This window comes from Mercenaria mercenaria, chromosome 2 (genome assembly GCF_021730395.1).
Source record: "Mercenaria mercenaria strain notata chromosome 2, MADL_Memer_1, whole genome shotgun sequence".
NCBI classification, from domain to species: domain Eukaryota; kingdom Metazoa; phylum Mollusca; class Bivalvia; order Venerida; family Veneridae; genus Mercenaria; species Mercenaria mercenaria.
The window spans coordinates 27,267,928-27,291,275 of record NC_069362.1 but is presented as its reverse complement, the minus strand read 5'-3'; the positions used below and the strand labels follow the sequence as shown (position 1 = coordinate 27,291,275).

At 38.1% G+C, this 23,348-nt stretch overlaps 1 protein-coding gene across 1 annotated transcript in view; it reads left to right on the top strand.

Annotated features, from left to right (window-relative positions):
• The window catches only part of LOC123563563 (uncharacterized), a gene marked incomplete at its 5' end in the record, with an annotated part of 85,188 nt that overhangs the window by 20,265 nt on the left and 41,575 nt on the right, over positions 1–23,348 (top strand). Inside the window, 7 exons of the mRNA XM_053524919.1 lie at positions 760–855; positions 1,534–1,746; positions 10,307–10,601; positions 13,948–14,026; positions 18,650–18,746; positions 19,623–19,799; positions 20,057–20,218. Coding sequence (XP_053380894.1) covers positions 760–855; positions 1,534–1,746; positions 10,307–10,601; positions 13,948–14,026; positions 18,650–18,746; positions 19,623–19,799; positions 20,057–20,218 — 1,119 coding nt within the window. The remainder of the gene's footprint in view (positions 1–759; positions 856–1,533; positions 1,747–10,306; positions 10,602–13,947; positions 14,027–18,649; positions 18,747–19,622; positions 19,800–20,056; positions 20,219–23,348) is intronic.

Genomic DNA, 23,348 nt, shown 5'->3' with positions numbered 1-23,348 from the left:
TGAAGAAAGGTTTGTACTGGTGTAGGATCCAGGAACACTGGTTAGGTTTACAACCCACTGTTACATAACTGAAAAATTGATAAATGGCATTAAACTCAAAACAAACAAATAAATAATTTCAATATATTCTTGGTTTGATTGAACCATTGAATAACTCATTAACAGTTTACTTATCTATCTCTGATTGAGTAATCAGCATTGTTCTTCTAAATTAGTTTCTCCTTACATGTAAACCAGATGTATGTCTTTGCAGTGGTTTTAAAACCTTTATAACAGTTTTGACTGTGCAGCATTATACTGTCATAAAAGTAATGTTCGTGAAAATAAGTTTGTGTACATTTAAAGATTTGTTTACATTTTGATATGGAATGGTATATAATAAAAGTTTTTAAAGGGTTGCCATGAAAATAAAAATGCATACTTCATTTCACAACTAGTGTAACAAAATGTTGTTTTACTTCTTCTTTGTTTGACCAGTAGCTTCGATGAAACTTGTGGTCTGTGCAGATCTTCAATGCCTCCATACAGTTTCTTGTGGATTTTATCTACGGGGCAAGTTGCAGTTTGCACCAGGCCATTCCTTTTAGTTGTTTTTCTGACCTAAAATTATAGGATAGCAAAAAAGAAGGTCTTAGTTGTCATTTTTCAGTGATCACTGTTTATATGTGGGTTTTATATGTGGACTTTTATGAGGAGATCATTGCAGGTTTCACTATGTTTATTTTGTATGTTTCCTAATACCATATTGTGTTATTACAGGAAGCTCATTTACCTGGGGAGTGTACCAGAACACATACATTGGGGTAGACGGAGGCAATAACAAGGCTTACTGTCATTTTACAGTTTATGTAAATGGTAAGAGTCCTGTACTAAAAAGAGTTTTACTGTTTATGTAAATTAGTTTTTTTACCTAGGGTATTTGATTAAACTGGTCAAATTATTTTCAAAAAGATTCATATTTGTGCCGCCAGTTATTAAAGATATCCGTAATTGTTAGCTCGACTTTTTGGAGAATAAGTAAAGCTATTACACTTACGCAAGTGTTGGTGTCTGAGTTACAGTGGGTTAAAGTTTATGATAAAGTCGAACATCTCTGTTACTATCAGAGCATTTGAATTTAAACTTAAAATAATTATTTACTATCAAAGTCTACACTAGGAAAAACAATCCTCAAATCTCTGATTTGATTGACAGAGATATACTCCTTTTTAACTAAGAATTGTGTAGTTAAAGTTTCATAATGTCCTTATTGGCAAAGCTCTAATTCAGAGTCAAGCACTGAAAAAAGTCGAACATGAGCTCTTACAGACAGCTTTTGTTTATAACTGCAATGGAAGTAGAAACTTCATATTATCTGTCAGTAAGAAGGACAGAAAGCGGCTTTGCAATAGCAATAACTGCATTTCAGTGAAATCATTTCATGCATCAATGTCAAGGTTTTAAAATACGTACCTGATATCCACATTCTGTTAACTGTAAATCAAGAGGTTTGTTTCCGCTATATTAACTTGCTTTGTACTATTATTTTTTCAGCTGGACAGTGTGACACTCCCCCAGACCCTTACCTTGGAGAGCAGACTTGCAGTAATGTGTCAGAACGTAAAGGTTGCATGACCTCCTGTAAAAACCAAAACTCCAACATGTACATGATAGATAGGGCTCAACCTGAACTTTATACCTGTGGACCGTCCGGATGGTGGAACCAAGATAAACCATTCCGCAAATTCAGATACCCATCCTGTGGACGTATGTGTTCTTTGTTTTATATAACTTTTATGTACTAGTGTCATTTAAAACCATTTTCATAGCAGAGGTGAGGCCTGGTTGTTGGAAATAATGTTCTGATGTATTGAATGTGAGACTTGGGCATTAGAATACTGTTCTCCTTTTTTGGGAATGTGAGACTTTGGCATTGGAATTCTGTTCTCGTGTTTTGGAAATGTGAGACCTGGGCATTGGAATACTGTTCTCGTGTTTTGGGAATGTGAGACCTGGGCATTGGAATACCGTTCTCCTATTTTAGGATGTGAGACCTGGGCATGGGAGACCAGGGTGTGGGAATACTGTTCTCATGTTTTGGGAATGTGAGACCTGGGCATGGGAATACTGATCTCTTGTTTTGGGAATGTGAGACCAGGGCATGGGAATACTGTTCTCTTGTTTTGGGAATGTGAGACCTGGGCGTGGGAATACTGTTCTCTTGTTTTGGGAATGTGAGACCTGGGTGTGGGAATACTGTTCTCGTGTTTTTGGAATGTGAGACCAGGGCGTGGGAATACCGTTCTCTTGTTTTGGAAATGTGAGACCTGGCCATGGGAATACTGTTCTCGTGTTTTGGGAATCTGAGACCTGGGCGTGGGAATACTGGTCTCGTGTTTTGGAAATGTGAGACCTGGGCATGGGAATACCGTTCTGTTGTTTTTGGAATGTGAGACCTGGGTGTGGGAATACTGTTCTCTTGTTTTGGGAATGTGAGACCTGGACAAGGGAATACTGTTCTCTTGTTTTGGGAATGTGAGACCTGGGCGTAGGAATACTGTTCTCGTGTTTTGGGAATGTGAGACCTGGGCGTAGGAATACCGTTCTCGTGTTTTGGGAATGTGAGACCTGGGCGTGGGAATACCGGGCTCTTGTTTTGAAAATGTGAGACCTGGGCGTGGGAATACCGGTCTCTTGTTTTGGGAATGTGAGACCTGGGCGTGGGAATACTTTTCTCGTGTTTTGGGAATGTGAGACCTGGGCGTGGGAATACTGTTCTCGTGTTTTGGGAATGTGAGACCTGGGCAAAGAATACTGTCCTGTTGTTTTGTGAATGTGAGACCAGGGCATGGGACTACCGTTCTCTTGTTTCGGGAATGTGAGACCTGGGTGTGGGAATACTGTTCTCTTGTTTTGGGAATGTGAGACCTGGGCGTAGGAATACCTGTCTCTTGTTTTAGGAATGTGAGACCTGGGTGTGGGAATACTGTTCTGGTGTTTTTGGAATGTGAGACTTGGGCATTTGAATACTGTTCTCATGTTTTGGAAATGTAAGACCTGGGTACTGGAATACTGTTCTCATGTTTTGGGAATGTGAAACCTGGGCATTGGAATACTGTTCTTGTGTTTTGGAATGTGAGACCTGGGTGTGGGAATACTGTTCTCTTGTTTTGGGAATGTGAGACCTGGGCGTGGGAATACCGGTCTCTTGTTTTAGGAATGTGAGACCTGGGTGTGGGAATACTGTTCTGGTGTTTTTGGAATGTGAGACTTGGGCATTTGAATACTGTTCTCATGTTTTGGAAATGTAAGACCTGGGCACTGGAATACTGTTCTCATGTTTAGGGAATGTGAAACCTGGGCATTGGAATACTGTTCTTGTGTTTTGGAATGTGAGACCTGGGTGTGGGAATACTGTTCTCTTGTTTTGGGAATGTGAGACCTGGGCGTGGGAATACCGGTCTCTTGTTTTAGGAATGTGAGACCTGGGTGTGGGAATACTGTTCTGGTGTTTTTGAAATGTGAGACTTGGGCATTTGAATACTGTTCTCATGTTTTGGAAATGTAAGACCTGGGCACTGGAATACTGTTCTCATGTTTAGGGAATGTGAAACCTGGGCATTGGAATACTGTTCTTGTGTTTTGGAATGTGAGACTTAGGCATTGGAATACTGTTCTCGTGTTTTTGGAATGTGAGACCTGGGCATTGGAATACTGTTCTCATGTTTTGGAAATGTAAGACCTAGGCACTGGAATACTGTTCTCATGTTTAGGGAGTGTGAAACCTAGGCATTGGAATACTGTTCTCATGTTTAGGGAGTGTGAAACCAAGTCATTGGAATACTGTTCTCATGTTTAGGGAATGTGAAACCTGGGCATTGGAATACTGTTCTCATGTTTAGGGAGTGTGAAACTTAGGCATTGGAATACTGTTCTCATGTTTTTGAAATGTAAGACCTGGGCATTGGAATTTGGAAATGTAAGACCTGGGCATTTGAATACTGTTTTCGTGTTTTGGAAATGTAAGACCTAGGCACTGGAATACTGTTCTCATGTTTAGGGAATGTGAAACCTGGGCATTGGAATACTGTTCTGGTGTTTTTGGAATGTGAGACTTGGGCATTGGAATACTGTTCTCATGTTTTGGGAATGTGAGACCTAGGCACTGGAATACTGTTCTCATGTTTAGGGAGTGTGAAACCTAGGCATTGGAATACTGTTCTCATGTTTTGGAAATGTAAGACCTGGGCATTGGAATACTGTTCCAGTGTTTTGGGAATGTGAGACCTAGGCATGGGAATACTGTTCTTGTGTTTTGGGAATGTGAGACCTGGGCATTGGAATACTGTTCTCGTGTTTTGGGAATGTGAGACCTAGGCATGGGAATACTGTTCTCATGTTTTGGAAATGTAAGACCTGGGCATTGGAATACTGTTCTCATGTTTTGGGAATGTGAGACCTAGGCATGGGAATACTGTTCTTGTGTTTTGGGAATGTGAGACCTGGGCATGGGAATACTGTTCTCGTGTTTTGGGAATGTGAGACCTAGGCATGGGAATACTGTTCTTGTGTTTTGGGAATGTGAGACCTGGGCATGGGAAAACTGTTCTCGTGTTTTGGGAATGTGAGACCTTGGCATATAGGTCAGAGACCACCAATTCAAAAAAGTACAGGGAATGAGGTAAGTGTTTACCTGTGCATTCTGATTGGTCAGTCATGTAAACAAACCCAGGAAGTGATTATTTTTTCAAAATTTTTCACTGCATTTACAGTATTTTATTATACATTTTGACAAAATTTGCTACACTTTGTGTATTGAAAAAAATTTTATCAAACGAATTTCTCCCACCATGTCAATGATGTAAACAGGGGGTCATCTCATTCACACGAAAATTACTTAAAGAAAGTATCACTATTCATATGTTTTTTGTCCAACATTTTGGTAGAACTAAGATAGTTCTTGAAAAATTTGTAATTAGATATACATGTTTCGATGTATGGAAGGCCGTACACGCCATAATGTTACAATGTAAGTCTATGGGAAAACAGTCGGTGGTCTCTAACCTTTAAAACTGTTCTCATGTCCTGCAAAGGTGAAGTCTGGGTGTTAGAATACTTTTCTCTAGGGATGGGAAGGAATATTCGAATATTCGAATATTCGGAAATCGGTCGAATATTCGAATATGAAAATCAAATTCGAATATTCGTAAATTTTTGTATTTTTTTTTTTTTCAAAATAAGTATCATTGATTTTGGGCAATATGAGCATGCTAATTCTACAGAATAAAACCATGTCATGTTTGTTTATCGAGTATCAAAAGGTGTCCAATTAACAAGAAAATAGCAATGCATAATTGGCAGGGGCAATCGTTACGGATTAACAGTTTGCAACAGGGGTCAATGTGTCAGATGAATGTCAAAAGATGTCCAATTAACAAAAAAACTGCAATGCATAATTACCTGGGGTCATCGCTAAGGATTAACAGTTTTGTATAGGCGTAAATGCATATCTTTTTATCTTTTGTTCATTTTTATTGGCGCCTGTTTTATGTAATTGTAGATTTTTTTTTTCGAAAACAATACCAAACTTGTAGATATTGCTGATCTTTTCACAATATTTTGTACGACGTTTCAAACCATCCGCAGAATCGGTTTTCATTCGCAATCGGCCGTATTCGAATTAAATTTTGAAGTACTTTATAAGAAGATCAAGAAATAACATATGATTGATGCATACGTTCATGTTGAAGGAGGTTTATGTCTGCCTTACTTGCTTTTTACAGGTTAAAAGTCAGTAATTCAAATCCTTCTTTGTTTCATATAAAAAACGACAACTTCAGATCGTCTTTACGTATCTTTAGAGAACATCACTTTTTCCTACACCTATTTTTCATGAAAGTTCTATCACAAACTAACGAAAAAATGAAAAGAAATTAGGGGGTTATGTAGTTCCTAGTGAAATGCCAGTCAGTTGTGGCCTGCTACCCTAAAAATGGCGCATATTTGCTCTCGTCCGCGCAATAAACACCTACTTCCGGTTTCGATCTGCAAAACATGCCAGGTGGGGTATATGAACATGAAAACCGTCTCATTTCATGCAGAATGTATTCTAGTAGTGAAAAATGGTGATTAAAGCACTCGTTCTACACGAATTTGCGCGAAAAATGGGAAAATTAGGATCTATTTATTATAGACTTCTTTCGACTACACCACGGAAGCACATTTTCGACCGAATTACTGACCTTATTCCTACACGCCAATTGAAAATTTTCAAAATGGCGGTGGTAATACAACAGCGCGTCACGTGTTTAAATGGGACGACCTGCTATTTTTAGATAAAATTGCGACGGTCTAAATTATAATCGTTTTGATTTTTTGTATCATTTTGAAGCTAAAACACTGAATTAGTTAAATATATTCATGGTTATACTGACAGAATCGTGAAATAAAACGCTAGGATCGGCGGGTTTAGCTAGGTAGGATCGGGTTACCCGAAACAAATATTTTTTGGCCTTATTACTTACGATGATCCACGCTTTAAACAAATGAATACGTTGTGTATATGCCAATCACTTAATAAGAATTTAAAGCTTCCATTAAAACAAACCGAATATTCGAATATATTCGAATATGGCAAACCGAATATTCGAATATTGATTTCAGTATTCGTTCCCATCCCTACTTTTCTCATATTCTGGGGATGTGAGACTTGGGTGTGGAAATACTGATCTCAGAGTTGAAATTTTAGAAATTATCATGTCAGAAATAGCAAGCTCAATTTTAAAGTAAATATATATGAATGTTCCTTTAGTGACCCTTTAGAATAATTGTTCAAATTATTAGGAATTGTCAAAAAATGTGTCCGCAAAGGGGGCATGGTCACTTTTCACTATAAGTATATAGTGGAAACCTGAAAAAAAATCTATGAAACTGCTGGCCAAATTTTAAAATAATAACTGTTAGATGGTCCTTGTATGATTGTATGACCCTGTACCAAGATTGTTCAAGTTTTTCTGATGCCTAAATATCTTGCCCCCCCCCGCCATCTCCAGAGGGCATGGACATGTATATAGTTGACATAGTTGACACGTTAAAGAACTTATTTTGTGAAATTGCTAGCAAGATTTTAAGATAATTTTACAGATTTGTCCACCAAGGGGATAGCATATTTCAGTTGAGAGAAATAATTTTTATGAAATAGACAATTAGCTTTGTTGAAGTTTATGACATTGCTGTTGTATTGTTTCATTCAAATGTTTCAGGAGCAAACAAATTTACAGATCATTGTATTAAAAGGATTTGAACAAAATTATTATTGCTAAAACAAATCTATTTTAATGAAATAAAATTAAGAAATATCTTTTGCTTGGCAGATTATTTTGGATATATGATAAATTGAATAATATTCTATTGTCTTTCACATCATTTCTTACCAGACTCTGTAGATAATGGCAGAAGGGGGTTAGCAAGCCTCACTCCTCCCAGTTTATATTAGATTTGACATGATTAAATATCAGGTCATAACAAGTTGTTAATACCACGTAAGTTATTAGGCCCATTATAGAGTACCTCCTTTTTGAAGAGTATTCAATTCCTACAATAAACGGGGGGCGTAGGTTCAAGCCCCACTGGGACCAAATGTTTTTATGCCCCCGAAGGGAGGCATATTAGTTTTCAACTGTCCGTCCGTTAGTTCGTCCGTTCGTTGGTCACAACGTTAACTTTTTGCATGAAGGCACTTTACTTGCGAACCACTGCACCCAAGACCTTCAAACTTCACGTGCTGATAGTACTTATTGAGTACACCACCCATACTGACTTTGGGGTCACCAGGTCAAAGGTCAAGGTCACAGGGGCCAACGTTAACTTTTGCATGAAGGCACTTTACTTGCGAACCACTGCACCCAGGACCTTCAAACTTCACATGCTGATAGTACTTATTGAGTACACCATTCCTACTGACTTTGGGGTCACCAGGTCAAAGGTTAAGGTCACAGGGGCCAACGTTAACTTTTTGCATGAAGGCACTTTTCTTGCGAACCACTTCACCCAGGACCTTCAAACTTTGCCTGCTGATAGTACTTTATGAGTACACCAATCCTATTGACTTTGGGGTCACCAGGTCAAAGGTCAAGGTCACAGGGGCCAACGTTAACTTTTTGCATGAAGGCACTTTACTCGCGAAACACTGTACCCAGGACCTTCAAACTTCACATGCTGATAGTACTTATTGAATACACCACTCCTACTGACTTTGGGGTCACCAGGTCAAAGGTTAAGGTCACAGGGGCCAACGCTAACTTTTTGCATGAAGGCACTTTACTCGCGAACCACTGCACCCAGGACCTTCAAACTTCACATACTGATAGTACTTATTGAGTACACCACCTCTACTGACTTTGGGGTCACCAGGTCAAAGGTCAAGGTCACAGGGGCCAACGTTAACTTTTTGCATGAAGGCACTTTACTCATGAACCACTGCACCCAGGACCTTCAATCTTCACGTGCTGATAGTACTTATTGAGTACACCACCCCTACTGACTTTGGGGTCACCCGGTCAAAGGTCAAGGTCACAGGGGCCAAAGTTAATTTTTTGCATGAAGGCACTTTTCTTGCGAACCACTTCACCCAGGACCTTCAAACTTTACATGCTGATTGTACTTTATGAGTACACCAACCCTATTGACTTTGGGGTCACCAGGTTAAAGGTCAAGGTCACAGGGGCCAACGTTAACTTTTTGCATGAAGGCACTTTACATGCAAACCACTTCATTCAGGACCTTCAAACTTCACATGCTGATAATACTTATTGAGTACACCACCCCTACTGACTTTGGGCTCACCAGGTCAAAGGTCAAGGTGCTGTGGGGGCATTTGTCACCATTAGTGACAGCTCTTGTTTCTAGTAAGTTTTTACTTCTTTCAAGACTTATTATTGATTTATTGTACAAAAGTGGAAAAATATCATGTGTTAAGTGGAGTATGAATTCTGTCTCATTAAATCCGTTTACTTGAGGCACCCTAGAAAAAGAGATATTGACAGTTTTATTTTATGTTTTATACTTGTTTACCAATACTTTGATGTTTCTTTTATAAAAAAATAATGGTATAATGAATTCTCTGCAAATGTTATGGACAAAGGCCATTGCTTTCAAATTTGTCTCTACTTGAGCTTAAGGAAATACCATAAATTACACAAAATTTATAAAAAACTTCATGGTAAAAGTTGTTTAAAAATTGCAACACAGTGCAAAACACGATCAACTGTAAGAATATATCAAGCAAATGCCATTTTTTAAACATTACTATAAGGGGTCTAATACTGTGAAATCATTTTTATTCACGTAGGACGAATTTTCGCGTATTTCGCACTAGGACCGATGCGCGAATTTAAGACCGCGTTATTGTTATTTTTTTATTTCATTTCTAAAATTGAAAATGCGCGAATTAAAGCCCGTGCAAAACAATCCTTTTTCACGTTTGCGCGAAATTTCATGCCAGCGAATTTAAATGATTTCACAGTACCTTAACATACTTTGATTTCTGTGATGTAGAGTATTGTGTCCTGCTTTGCCAGATATCAACCTTGGACCTCATGTGTCTATTTCTGTACCAACTGAGCTTAACCATTAGGCTTAAAAAATAATTGTTTCCGTTATCTGGACCTACCCTAAGTTTTTGGCCCAACCCTAAATGTTTTTTATGGCCTTGGAGATTTTTTAAAACTTTTTAGACAGCACTTATTATGCTTTAAACATGGTCAGTGATGTTAGAAATCAACTTACTGATGGCCTAAAGGCATAACCCCCTTATTTTATTCATTTTTTGACACAAAAATAATTTCCGAAAAGTCCCGCTTAATTAGAAAAATCCAAAAAAAAAAAAAAAATCCGACCCCACCTACCCTAATTATATTGAGCATCTTACTGGAAACAAACATTTTTCATGCCTAATGAGAAAGTTAACTTAAATCTTAATCTCAACTGTCAAAAAATTTTTTGTCTTGGTTACAGGCAAAACTTGTTGTGTATAACATCCCATTCCCTGTGTCAGATTACTCTGACTGTTATTCTTGTCCCAATCATCTACACTCCATCTCTATACTATTTCAAGGCCCAGACTAACTTTATCATTTTGCTTATCCCTGTGTGACATCCATTCGTCTGTGTGACCTCCAGAGTAAACTCCAGTGATCTGTGTGAGTGATCTGTGTGACCTCCAGTGATCTGTGTGATCTCCTGTGTGATCTCCAGTGATCTGTGTGATTTCTAGTGATCTGTGTATTGTTAACATGCTTATCTGATGTGAAAATCTTATTTATTCTAGTTGTCAAGGCTACACCAAGAGTGAAGGCCTATATGCGTTTGACATACAGAATAGTGACTTCAGCTGATGATGCTGTCAAGAGAAATGTGCGCATTCGTACACGTGAAGAATTTAGAGATATGGACATCTTGTTCCGGGATACTAGTAATGTTCGTAAGCTATGCCAAAATCCTGACTGTAGTGATTTGACTATAGAGATCAGTATAACTTCACCAAACAGGAAGCGCAGGAGGAGACAGACTGAATCTGTCAGATCTATGTTCTTAGAAGTCACTCTTCTGTCTGCTGATGCAAGGTAAAAAAATCTACTTTATATTTCAAACTAGTTTGAAGTACATTTTATTCATGTGGCTTGAGTTGGAACTACTTCTTAGCTTGACTGTAAGAAGTATACAGAGAGCTATCCTACTCAACCTGACGTTGGCGTCTTTCCGCATCCCCACCTTAGTAAAAGTTTTTTTTACACTTTCTCTTTCTTCTACTTATCTGTGTCATTACTTGATGGATTTGATTCAAATTTAAAATAGTTATTCCTCATCATCACCCACATCATCTGGCATAAGAGCCATACCTTTGGTGCCAATATTTTATGATTTATCCTCCTTTTCACTTAGATTTTCAGGTTAAAGTTTTGATGCACTTTCACTCTATCTCTGTTATCACTGAATGGATTTGATTCAAACTTGAAGTAATTGTTAACATCATCACCCACATCATATGACACAAGAAGCATAACTTTGGCACAAATTTTCATGAATTATTACCCCTTTTTACTTAGAATTTCAGGTTAAAGCTTTGATGCACTTTCACTCTATCTCTGTTATTACTGAATGGATCTGATTCAAACTTAAAATGATTGTTCAACATCATCAGCCACATCATATGATGCAACTCTGGCACCAATATTTAATAAAGTATGCCCCCTTTTTGCTTAGAATACACTTATATAGTGTTTTGATACACTTTATCTTTACCTCTCTTATTACTTAATATTTTTGACACAGACTCAGGCTATTGTACAATATTTTCATCCACCATTGGAGTCATTTAACACTCCATTGATAGCTCCAGTTTCCTCAGATGTGCCCAGTTTCACTATCCAGCATTGAAATAGTCAAGCGCGCTGTCTCCTGTGACAGCTCTTGTTTAACTGCTTATAATGGTTTTTGGTTTCAATGGTAATTTTGTTACTTAGAGACATATATTTGTACAGCTTTGTGAACTAGATTGTAGACCTGCCTTTAAGTAGTTTTAGATTGTCTGTACATTAAAGGAAGTATGTATAACTGCAGTACAGATGGGCCTTGTTTGAAGTAATATCTTTGTAACCTGATGTCCAATTGTCATAAATGATACCTTGTTTAAAAGAATAGATTCATACTGTGAGCTACCCAGGGTACCTGATCATGACCTGAGACTGTAGCCAGCACCTTCACCTACAAGTCCATATATCAAATGGGTATGTGGTAGTCAGAAGTCTAGAACCAAAATGAAAACATTCCACACCTTTTCAAAATAGGAAAATAATTCAAGTTTGTACACTATCCGATCACCTTGTACAACCTTAATTGACCCGAGGGCTGTTTTGGGTAAATAATCTGGGTTTCAAATCATAGCAAAGACCTATAAATTATATAAGTATGAAATGTGTGAAATGTGATATTTGAACCATGCCATGAGAAAACCAACATAGTGGCTTTGCAACTAGCATGGATCCAGACCAGCCCACACAGTCTGGTCAGGATCCATGCTGTTCGCTTACGGTTTCTCTAATTGCAATGGACTTTGAAAGCGAACAGCGTGGATCCTGACCAGACTGCATGGATGCGCAGGCTGGTCTGGATCCAAGCTGGTCACAAAGCCGCTATGTTGGTTTTCTCGTGGCGTGGCTCATTTGAAAAAGAAAGTGTTAAATGTGTACTGTGAATGCATATTTGTCTGTCATATAAACTACAATATCCTCAGGTTAAGAGATTATTGCAACAGTTTTTCTATGTTTAAAATCCAGCAGAATGCAAATTCAGTCCAATTTTATTGCTCATACCCACAGAGCCATCTGTAAATTGAGCTGCTAGTTCACACAGTCAGCATAATTATGTTTGATTCTCAGCATATTTTTCCAAATAGCCAAGTTATTTTGAGCATATGTTTGCATGCAGCTGAGTGATTTTGAGCATATGTTTGCATGCAGCTGAGTGATTTTGAGCATATGTTTGCATGCAGCTGAGTGATACTGAGCATGTTTGCATGCAGCTGAGTGATTTTAATCATGTTTGTATGCAACTGAGTGCTTTTAATAATGTTTGTATGCAACAGAGTGATTTTGAGCATAAAATTGCATGCAGCTGAGTGATTTTGAGCATATAATTGCATGCAGCTGAAAGATTTTGAGCATGTGTTTGCATGCAGCTGAGTGATATTGAGCATGTTTGCATGCAACTGAGTGATTTTGATCATGTTTGTATGCAACTGAGTGCTTTTGAGCATATGTTTGCATGCAACTGAGTGCTTTTAATCATGTTTGTATGCAGCTGAGTGATTTTGAGCATATGTTTGCCTGCAGCTGAGTGATATTGAGCATGTTTGCATGCAACTGAGTGATTTTAATCACGTTTGTATGCAACTGCGTGCTTTTGAGCATATGTTTGCATGCAACTGAGTGCTTTTGAGCATATGTTTGCATGCAGCTGAGTGATATTGAGCATGTTTGCATGCAACTGAGTGATTTTAATCATGTTTGTATGCAACTGAGTGCTTTTAATCATGTTTGTATGCAGCTGAGTGATTTTGAGCATAATATGTTTGCATGCAGCTTAGTGATTTTGAGCATATGTTTGCATACAGCTGAGTGATATTGAGCATGTTTGCATGCAACTGATTGCTTTTAATAATGTTTGTATGCAGCTGAGTGATTTTGAGCATATAATTGCATGCAACTGAGTGATTTTGAGCATATAATTGCATGCAGCTGAGTGATTTTGAGCATATAATTGCACGCAGCTGAGTGATTTTGAGCATGTTTGCATGCAACTGAGTGATTTTAATCATGTTTGTATGCAACTGAGTGCTTTTAATCATGTTTGTATGCAGCAGAGTGATTTTGAGCATATGTTTGCATGCAGCTTAGTGATTTTGAGCATATGTTTGCATACAGCTGAGTGATATTGAGCATGTTTGCATGCAACTGATTGCTTTTAATAATGTTTGTATGCAACTGAGTGATTTTGAGCATATAATTGCATGCAACTGAGTGATTTTGAGCATATAAATGCATGCAACTGAGTAATTTTGAGCATATAATTGCATGCAGCTGAGTGATTTTGAGCATATGTTTGCATGCAGCTGAGTGATATTGAGCATGTTTGCATGCAACTGAGTGCTTTTAATCATGTTTGTAGGCAACTGAGTGATTTTGAGCATATAATTGCATGCAACTGAGTGATTTTGAGCATATAATTGCATGCAGCTGAGTGTTTTTTTCAGGCACATGAACTATTCAGAATACTGCTCATTGTTAAGATTTAGCTAGACAGTATCAATTTCACAATATATTTTAGTTGTAAAAAAGCTTTTTATAATGCAGTTTAATCTTTATCAGTATATGTCAGTTAGATATTTATCATTAACACTTTATATTTCAGGACCAAATTAGATGATGAAGATATATCAACAGAGGAATTCTTGATTTATTTCTTACTTGGTCAGCAAGTTCTTAAATTTGTAAGTACAACCTACTTTCAGTAGCTATTATCTTGTTCTTCGTGTTTTATACATTTGGTGTGAGTTGTAAGTACCTTAGCAAAAACAATTAGAACAAAAGCAAACTGTGTCAAGACCTGAAGACCTGAAGATCAAGGTCAATATGTTTCTTTTGTAGAGCCAAAACTTGAATTCTTAGAGACCAGCCATTTCCTGTGAGATAAATGAAATTCACCTTAGTGCGGGCGGGCTTTAATTATTTTTCTATGATAAACACATTTAAATGAGTGTCTTGCGCAAGAACCAGGTCCCTTGATTTAAGGTCAAGGTCACACTTAGAGATCAAAGGTCAAATTCAAGAATGACTTTGTCCGGAGCATATCTTCTTCATGCATGGCGGGATTTTGATTTAACTTGGCACAATTGTTCACCATCATGAGATGGAGTGTCTTGCGCAAGAACCAGGTCCCTAGGTCTAAGGTCAAGGTCACACTTAGAGGTCAAAGGATACAAGAATGAAAACTTTGTCCGGAGCATTTCTTGTTCATGCATTTAGGGATTTTGATATAACTTGGCACAAATGTTCACCACCACGAGATGGAGTGTCTTGCGCAAGAACCAGGTCCCTAGGTCTAAGGTCAAGGTCACACTTAGAGGCCAAAGGTCAGATGCAAGAATGACTTTGTCCGAAGCATTTCTTCTTCATGCATGGAGGGATTTTGATGTAACTTAATTGGCACAATTGTTCACCATCGTGAGACAAAGTGTCATGCGCAGGTCCTTTCTTTAGAATTACTTCCCTTTGTTGTTACTATAAATAGCTTGTATTGTAACTTTCTCATTACTAGTCGTAGGGAAAAATCGAGACCACTTTTCTGTAGTACAACATGCATGTTACATACAAGTCTGAAGTGTATTTTGACCTATCTCTACCTTGTAAGGATTTTTGTGTGAACTTACAATTTTTTGTGGTGGGGGGGGGGGGGCATTTTTTTTTTTTAAGATTAACTTCCCTTAGTTGTTACTATAAATAACTTATATTGTAACTTTTTTATAATTGACAGTAGGGAAAAACCAAGACCACTTTTCTGTGGTACAACATAGATGCTACTTTCAAATTTTAGGTGTATTTTAAGGTATCTCTACCTGGTAAGGAGTTTTTATGTGGATTTGGAAAAACAAAAGAATTACAGTAATTACTACCGCAAAATTAAAATTCCATTTGCAAATACAGGTGCTAGTGTAAAGAAATTTGCTGTGACGGGCGTATATTGTGACATTCTGGCACTCTTGTTTGTACATAATAAAATGTATTTTAGCTACTAGGATACGGCCAGATTAGGTCTACAAATCAGCCAAAATAATATTGCAGATTTTATGGCTAGGCTGTCAAATGATATGACATGTGTCAATCAATTATAGCTTGAAACATGCTAGTCTAATACAGGTATGCCCACTTTGATCAATTACACAATCGCGTTCAGGTTTCGAGGAGCTAGGCATCTCTACATCGCTGTCATTTGGCAAGAAGACTAGTCCAAAATAATTGCCGTTGACCAATCTTCGAAGATTCCAAAGTTTGACATCAGTCATTGTCAATCATAAATCTGTATTTATTTGTAAGTGTTTATTTGCCGATTTGAAGCATCAAAGATTTCATAACGAGCGCGTTTTAACAATTAACACCCTTAAACAGTTCTCTGCAATTAGCCCCAGTTATCCTTTTATTATGTTCGGTTTGCAGGGTGTGAATTTTTCTATGTACAGTTAATGTCCATTATAGTTTACAAGCTAATTTAAAGCATATATATTTTGGTGTTTTAAAAGGAAAAAATACATTTGTAAAAAAATACGCCTTTGAATCATAAAATAGATTAATATCGATTTTTTTAGTGGGTTGAAATACGGTTCGTGCCGTTACAGATTTTATCACTGCTATGCAAATGACTGCTGAAAAAAAAGTAACGGTTAGCAGTGGCAGAAATAAAGATGGAATGAGTTGTAACTTGAAGATTTTTGTCGAGCCTGCTTGCGGATGCGAAGACATAGTTGTCCAAATGACTGTTCGGTGTATGTGCGTGCGTGCGTTCGTCCGTGCATGCATCCGGATTTGTTTGTCCGGACCATAACTTTGACATGCATGAAGCAATCTCGTTTATATTTGGCATGAATGTTAACCTCAGTGAGACAGAGTGCGCAAATGGCAGGTTCCTATCTCAAAGTTCAAGGTCACACTTGGAGGTCAAAGGTTAAATTCAATAATGACTTTGTCCGGAGCATTTCTTCTTCATGCATGGAAGGATTTTGATGTAACTTGGCACAAATGTTCACAAACATGTGACGGAGTGTCATGCGTAAGAACCAGGACCCTAGGTCTAAGGTCAAGGTCACACTTAGAGGTCAAAGGTCAGATACAAGAATGACTCTGTCCAGAGCATTTCTTTTTCATGCATGGAGGGATTTTGATGTAACTTAATTGGCACAATTGTGCACCATCATGAGACGGAATGCAAGAACCTAGAATTACTTCCCTTTGTTGTTACTATAAATAGCTTATATTGTAACTTTTTTATTACTGGTCGTCAGGAAAATTCAAGACCATTTTTCTGTAGTACAATTTGCATGTTACATCCAGTTTTGAGGTGTATTTTGACCTATCTCTACTGGTAAAGATTTTTTTTTGTGTGGACTTTTTTAAAGATTTATTATCCTTTGTTGTTACTATAAATAACTAATATTGTAACTTTTTGCAATCATTTTTTATTTGGCATAAATGTTTGCCTCAGTGAGACAGGGTGTCATGTGCAACTCATAGTCCTTTTGACAGCTGGCGGGCTTGACATGTTGCCCGTGGGCATTCTAGTTTTAATTCTTCTTTTAATTTCCTTTTAGTATATGCTTATAACACACATGTCCCACTATTGCATTAGAAATGTGACTCCTAAAAATGCATCTTATTAGCGAATATGGGTGGGTAATAATCTCTTTACGTAGATAACTACATGTATTTCTTTCTTTGATACTTTGGTACATAATTACATGGGAATTTGGCCAACATGAAATTCACTTTGAAACAACCAAAGTCACAGTACAGTCAAACTTTGTTCACTCAGATAATTCAAAAGCCACCTACACTTGAACTCAAGTTGGGTCTGAGCAAAATCCCTGTGTAACATATATTGTTTATTGGCGCGAACTGCTGATAAGACAGTTCTGTCTTCCCCGATAAGTTTGAATTAATGAAGTTTGACTGTTTATGGCATTTGACCTATACAAGATGAAAATACATATACGCCGTGCCATGGGAAAACCAACATAGTGGGTTTGCGACCAGCATGGATCCAGACCAGCCTGCGCATCCACGCAGTCTGGTCAGGATCCATGCTGTTCGCTAACAGTTTGTCTAATGGCAATAGGCTTTAAAAGCGAACAGCATGGATCCTGACCAGACTACGCGGATGCGCAGGCTGGTCTGGATCCATGCTGGTCGCAAACCCACTATGTTGGTTTTCTCATGGCACGGCTCATATATGAAAAAAATGAATTTTAATGCAAGTCAAAAATTCCTTTGAGATAGCCAGAATTTCCAGATAAGAGAGCTTGAGATTCGGTCTCAAGGTGAGCTATTGTAACTGGTCATAATGTTCGGCACCCGTCGACGTCCGTTGTGCATCATCTGTCAACATTTGCCTTGTGAACACTCTAGAGGCCACAGTTGTTACCCAATCTTTATGAAACTTGGTCAGAATGTTTGTCTTGATGATCTCTAGATCAATTTTGAAACTGGTCATGTTGGGTCATAAACTAGGTCAGTAGGCCAGATCAAAAGAAAAGCTTGTGAACACTGTAGAGGCCACAGTTGTGGCTCTTTATGAAACTTGGTTGAATGTTTGTCTTGATAATCTCTAGGTCAAGGTTGAATCTGGGTCATGTGAGGTCAAAAACTAGGTCACTTGGTCAAGTCAAAGGAAAACTTGTGAACACTCCAGACGCCACAGTTGTGAAACTAGGTCAGGCTATTTGTCTTGATAATCTCTAGGTCAGGTTTGAAACTGAGTGATGTGGGGTCAAAAAAACAAGGTCACTAGACCGGATCAAAGGGAAATCTTGTTAACACTCTAGAGACCACAATTTAAGTTTTAAACTCATGAGAATTAGTCAGAATGTTCATGTTGATGACCTGTAGGTCAAGTTCAAATCTCGGTCATGTGGGGTCCAAAACTAGGTCATAAGGTCAAATCATAGGAAAAGCTTGATAACACTCTAGAGGCCATATATATGAAAATATCTTCTTGAAGCTTGGTCATGCGCGATGCTTGTGTGCATGCGTACATGTGTGTGTATATGTCAGTCTGTCACAAATCTTGTCCACACTCTTAGTCAAACATTTCTCATCCGATCTTCATCAAACTTGAACAAAATATGTTTGACAATAAGTCCTCAGCCAAGTTCGATATGTAGCCAAATAGGCGTAGGCAATTTGGAATTATGGCCCTTGAAATACAGAAAATACTGATGCCAGTGATACAGGTCTTGGTGCATGGTTGACTCAGTTACATAATGGAGAAGAAATGCCAATCAAGATGATAAGGCAGTTATGGGAGACTTTTCTCAAATGCAGCTCTAGTTTATTTATATTTTAAGGACACCATTCCTGGTCTAGAGTTCCTTGAAGAGAAATTTGAGATAGCGATGACAGATATATGCCCAGCTGGTGAAGTTCTACTGAATGGGCAATGTGGTATGTGTACTTTACTTATTTCAGTATGAAAATTACATATCTATGGCAGGTCACACAACTAAAGATACCTTGTTTTGTAAATTAATGCCTGGTTTTTGTCCCTAAAGAAAGTTCTTGTGCCACATAAACAAGGACCATTAGGTTGAATGTGCTAGCATTCGGTATTTGCAATTTATTTTTTTCAAAATACTTCCTTCCATGTTTCAAACAATACAACTACATATTTGATCTGAGTTATTTGGTTAAGTAAGAAACCACAAATTGTTCTTGGAAAATTTGCTTTTCATATCATTATATATATGAAATGTTTATCAAGAGTATAGTAACATTCAACTTCAACAATTACCAAAACACAGTATGTTATTTTTTGTGCTCCCAAAATTTTTGAGGAGGGAGGCACTCCATCCATCCATACCTCTTTCTGATTTTTGTCAGGCATATCTCAAAAAGTAGAGTCATCAAATCCTGCAGGATTGTTATTCAGCATGTGAAGCTGTGCACCTGGTGTTTTAATTGGAGTTTCACACAGCCAGACCAGAGATATGGCCCTTAACTTTGTCAAAGATATGCATACAATAATAGGAATGGGAGGGGGGGGGGGGGGGGGGGCATCAGCGTCCTTAAAGGCCACACATCTAGTTATGTGTAAAATAGTAATCAGCAGCTTATTGACTCTGTGTTTTAAAATGGCAGCATCCAGACACAATATAGGGCGACAAGTGCCAAGTTTTTAAAACTTGGTTTGGAAATGAGTTTTAAAAACACATGAGAACAGTCTTGGCATGGAATTGCAGTGGGGCTGTCTTTCAGAAATCTGATGTTCACAAAATAGATGCATTTATTGTCAGCTGCTTCATATGATAAATAAAATTTCAGTTGAATGCGGGCCAGGTAATTATTTCCGCTACACAGACACATCAAACACTACTGCTATCTGTGATGACTGTCCACTGGGATCATACCAGGATGAAAGCCATGCAATGAATTGCAAGCCTTGCGGTAATGGTTTTACAACCCAAATGACTGGTGAATATGAACAGAACAGTTGTAAAAGTAAGTGATGATTAATTCAATTTTCTCTTTATCAAAAAAAAAAAAAAAAAAAAAAAAATTCTGAATTCAAACTAGATTCTTTTGGTTAAAATTTAAGCTTGTTAATGATTTTTTAAAAGTATTTTTACTGGTTTATATTACAATAGAGCATATTATTTAGACTGCCCAAAGGCATAACAGCGATTTTGATTTGAGAAAACCTATTTTTCACTTGTTATTTCAGACTATGATGATAATGAACTGTTCCACTTTTTCAGAGTCCTGCCCCATTGGAGAATATTTCAATACTATTATTAATGACTGTGCAAAATGTGCCATCGGATTTTACCAGGATGAAGAAGGTCAGTTCAGATGTAAAGGGTGCCAGGCAGGCTACATCACAAAAGACGAGGGGTCAACATCATCAGCACAGTGCTCAGGTACTTTGCTTTTATGATAATATGAGCTGCACCATGAGAAAACCAACATAGTGCGTTTGCGACCAGCATGGATCCAGACCAGCCTGCGCATCTGCGTAGTCTGGTCAGAATCCATGCTGTTCCCTTTCAAAGCCTATTTCAATTTGAGAAACCGTTAGCAAACAGCATGGATCCTGACCAGACTGTGCATATGCGCGGGCTGGTCCTGATCCATGCTGGTCACAAGGCCACTATGTTGGTTTTCTCATAGTGTGGCTCAAATATTAACTTCAGTGTGATTCTTCAGTTTTTTGCATGTTTTTTAAACGTATTTCCAGATAACACAGAATAAATCACAAATGTTTAATATAGAAATGAATGAACGACATACCATGAATAGAAAGCAAGCCATTTGTTAGTCAATGAAACTGACAGTGTATCCACATTCTAAAAGAAAAACTTGGATTGCTTGGATGTTTTCTATTCCTACACAGTATTGCTGTGTTTAACAGTGTCTTGTGAAATCTTTTCTGTGGCATTATTATTGTATTTAACAGTTTCTTTCAGTGCCTTTTTTCAGTTGTTTCAAGCGATCTCCTTATACCTTACAGACTTTCAGTGGAACCTTTGCTGAAGCAGATTCACTGTATCTTAGTATCTTACAGTCTTGTGATGCCTTTTCTTTTGCAGTATCATTTTAGTTATGTCTCCCCCATAAAATGAGGGAGACATACTGGTTTTGTCTTTGCTGTCCATCTGTCCATCCGCAGTAAGCTTGTCAGGCTTTCACAGGTCAACCTTCTGGCTGGGTTTCAATGACACTTCACAGGAGTGATCAGTTCCAACCCTTCTTATGCATATCGCCAGCAGGTTCCGCTTCACTGCACAAAATGGCCACCAGAGCTAAAAAAAGTAGAAAAATCTAATCCAGCTTTCACAGGTCAAACTGATTTGGACAAAACTTCACAGGAGTGATCAGTACCAAGCCTAGTAGTGCATATCACCGACACGTTCTGCTTCACGGCACAAAATGGCTGCCAGAGCTAAAGTTATACATGGGGGGAAACATATGTTTTTGTGACAAAAACATCTTCTAGTTTATAATTTTGTTAAGGTGTCTTTTCTCAGTTAACTGTGTCCTGTGATGTTTCCCCTTTAGCAGTTACCATGAATTATTCTTTATTTTCAGCAGCAATATTATTATCCCCCGCTGATAAATTCGGGAAAGGGGGTAATTGAAATGGCGTTTTCCATCCATCAGTGCGTCTGTTGGTACGTGCGTGCATCTGTCTGCAGCCATTTCTTAGTATCTAGCAGGTAGAATTTCATGGAACTTGAAATAAACATGAACCAACATACTGCGATGATGCCCGTCAATTTTTTTAGCTCACCTGTCACAAAGTGACAAGGTGAGCTTTTGTGATCGCGCGGCGTCCGTCGTCCGTTGTCCGTCCGTCCGTCCGTGCGTGCGTGCGTCCGTGCGTCCGTAAACTTTTGCTTGTGACCACTCTAGAGGTCACATTTTTCATGGGATCTTTATGAAAGTTGGTCAGAATGTTCACCTTGATGATATCTAGGTCAAGTTTGAAACTGGGTCACGTGCCATCAAAAACTAGGTCAGTAGGTCTAAAAATAGAAAAACCTTGTGACCTCTCTAGAGGCCATATATTTCACAAGATCTTCATGAAAATTGGTCAGAATGTTCACCTTGATGATATCTAGGTCAAGTTCGAAACTGGGTCACGTGGGGTCAAAAACTAGGTCAGTAGGTCTAAAAATAGAAAAACCTTGTGACCTCTCTAGAGGCCATATTTTTCATGAGATCTTCATGAATATTGTTTAGAATGTTCACCTTGATGATATCTAGGTCAAGTTCGAAACTGGGTCACGTGGGGTCAAAAACTAGGTCATTAGGTCTAAAAATAGAAAAACATTTTGACCTCTCTAGAGGCCATATTTCTCAATGGATCTTAATGAAAATTGGTCAGAATGTTTACCTTGATGATATCTAGGTCAAGTTCGAAACTGGGTCACGTGGGGGTAAAAACTAGGTCAGTAGATCTAAAAATAGAAAAACCTTGTGACCTCTCTAGAGGCCATATTTTTCATGAGATCTTCATGAATGTTGGTCAGAATGTTCACCTTAATGATATCTAGGTCAAGTTCAATACTGGGTCATGTTGGATCAAAAACTAGGTCAGTAGGTCTAAAAATAGAAAAACCTTGTGACCTCTCTAGAGGCCATATTTCTCAATGGATCTTCATGAAAATTGGTCAGAATGTTCACCTTGATAATATCTAGGTCAAGTTCGAAACTGGGTCACATGCGGTCAAAAATTAGGTCAGTAGGTCTAAAAATAGAAAAACCTTGTGACCTCTCTAGAGGCCATATTTTTCAATGGATCTTCAGGAAAATTGGTCAGAATGTTTACCTTGATGATATCTAGATCAAGTTCGAAACTGGGTCACGTGGGGTTAAAAACTAGGTCAGTAGGTCTAAAAATAGAAAAACCTTGTGACCTCTCTAGAGGCCATATTTTTCATGAGATCTTCATGAATATTGGTCAGAATGTTCACCTTGATGATATCTAGGTCAGGTTCGAAACTGGGTCACGTGGGGTCAAAAACTAGGTCAGTAGGTCTAAAAATAGAAAAACCTTGTGACCTCTCTAGAATCCATATTTCTCAATGGATCTTCATGAAAACTGGTGAGAATATTCAGCTTGATGATATCTAGGTCAGGTTCGTAACTGGGTCATGTGCGGTCAAAAACTAGGTCAGTAGGTCGAAAAATAGAAAAACCTTGTGACCTCTCTAGAGGCCATATTTTTCATGAGATCTTCTTGAAAATTGGTGAGAATGTTCATCTTGATGATATCTAGGTCAAGTTTAAAAGTGGGTCACGTGCCTTCAAAAACTAGGTCATTAGGTCAAATAATAGAAAAAGCTTGTGACCTCTCTAGAGGCCATATTTTTCAATGGATCTTCATGAAAATTGGTCAGAATTTTTTATCTTGATGATATCTAGGTCACATGTGCTCAAAAACTAGGTCACTATGTCAAATAATAGAAATAACGACGTCATACTCAGTTCAACACTGGGTCTTGTGGGGATAGGTGAGCGATTCAGGACCATCATGGTCCTCTTGTT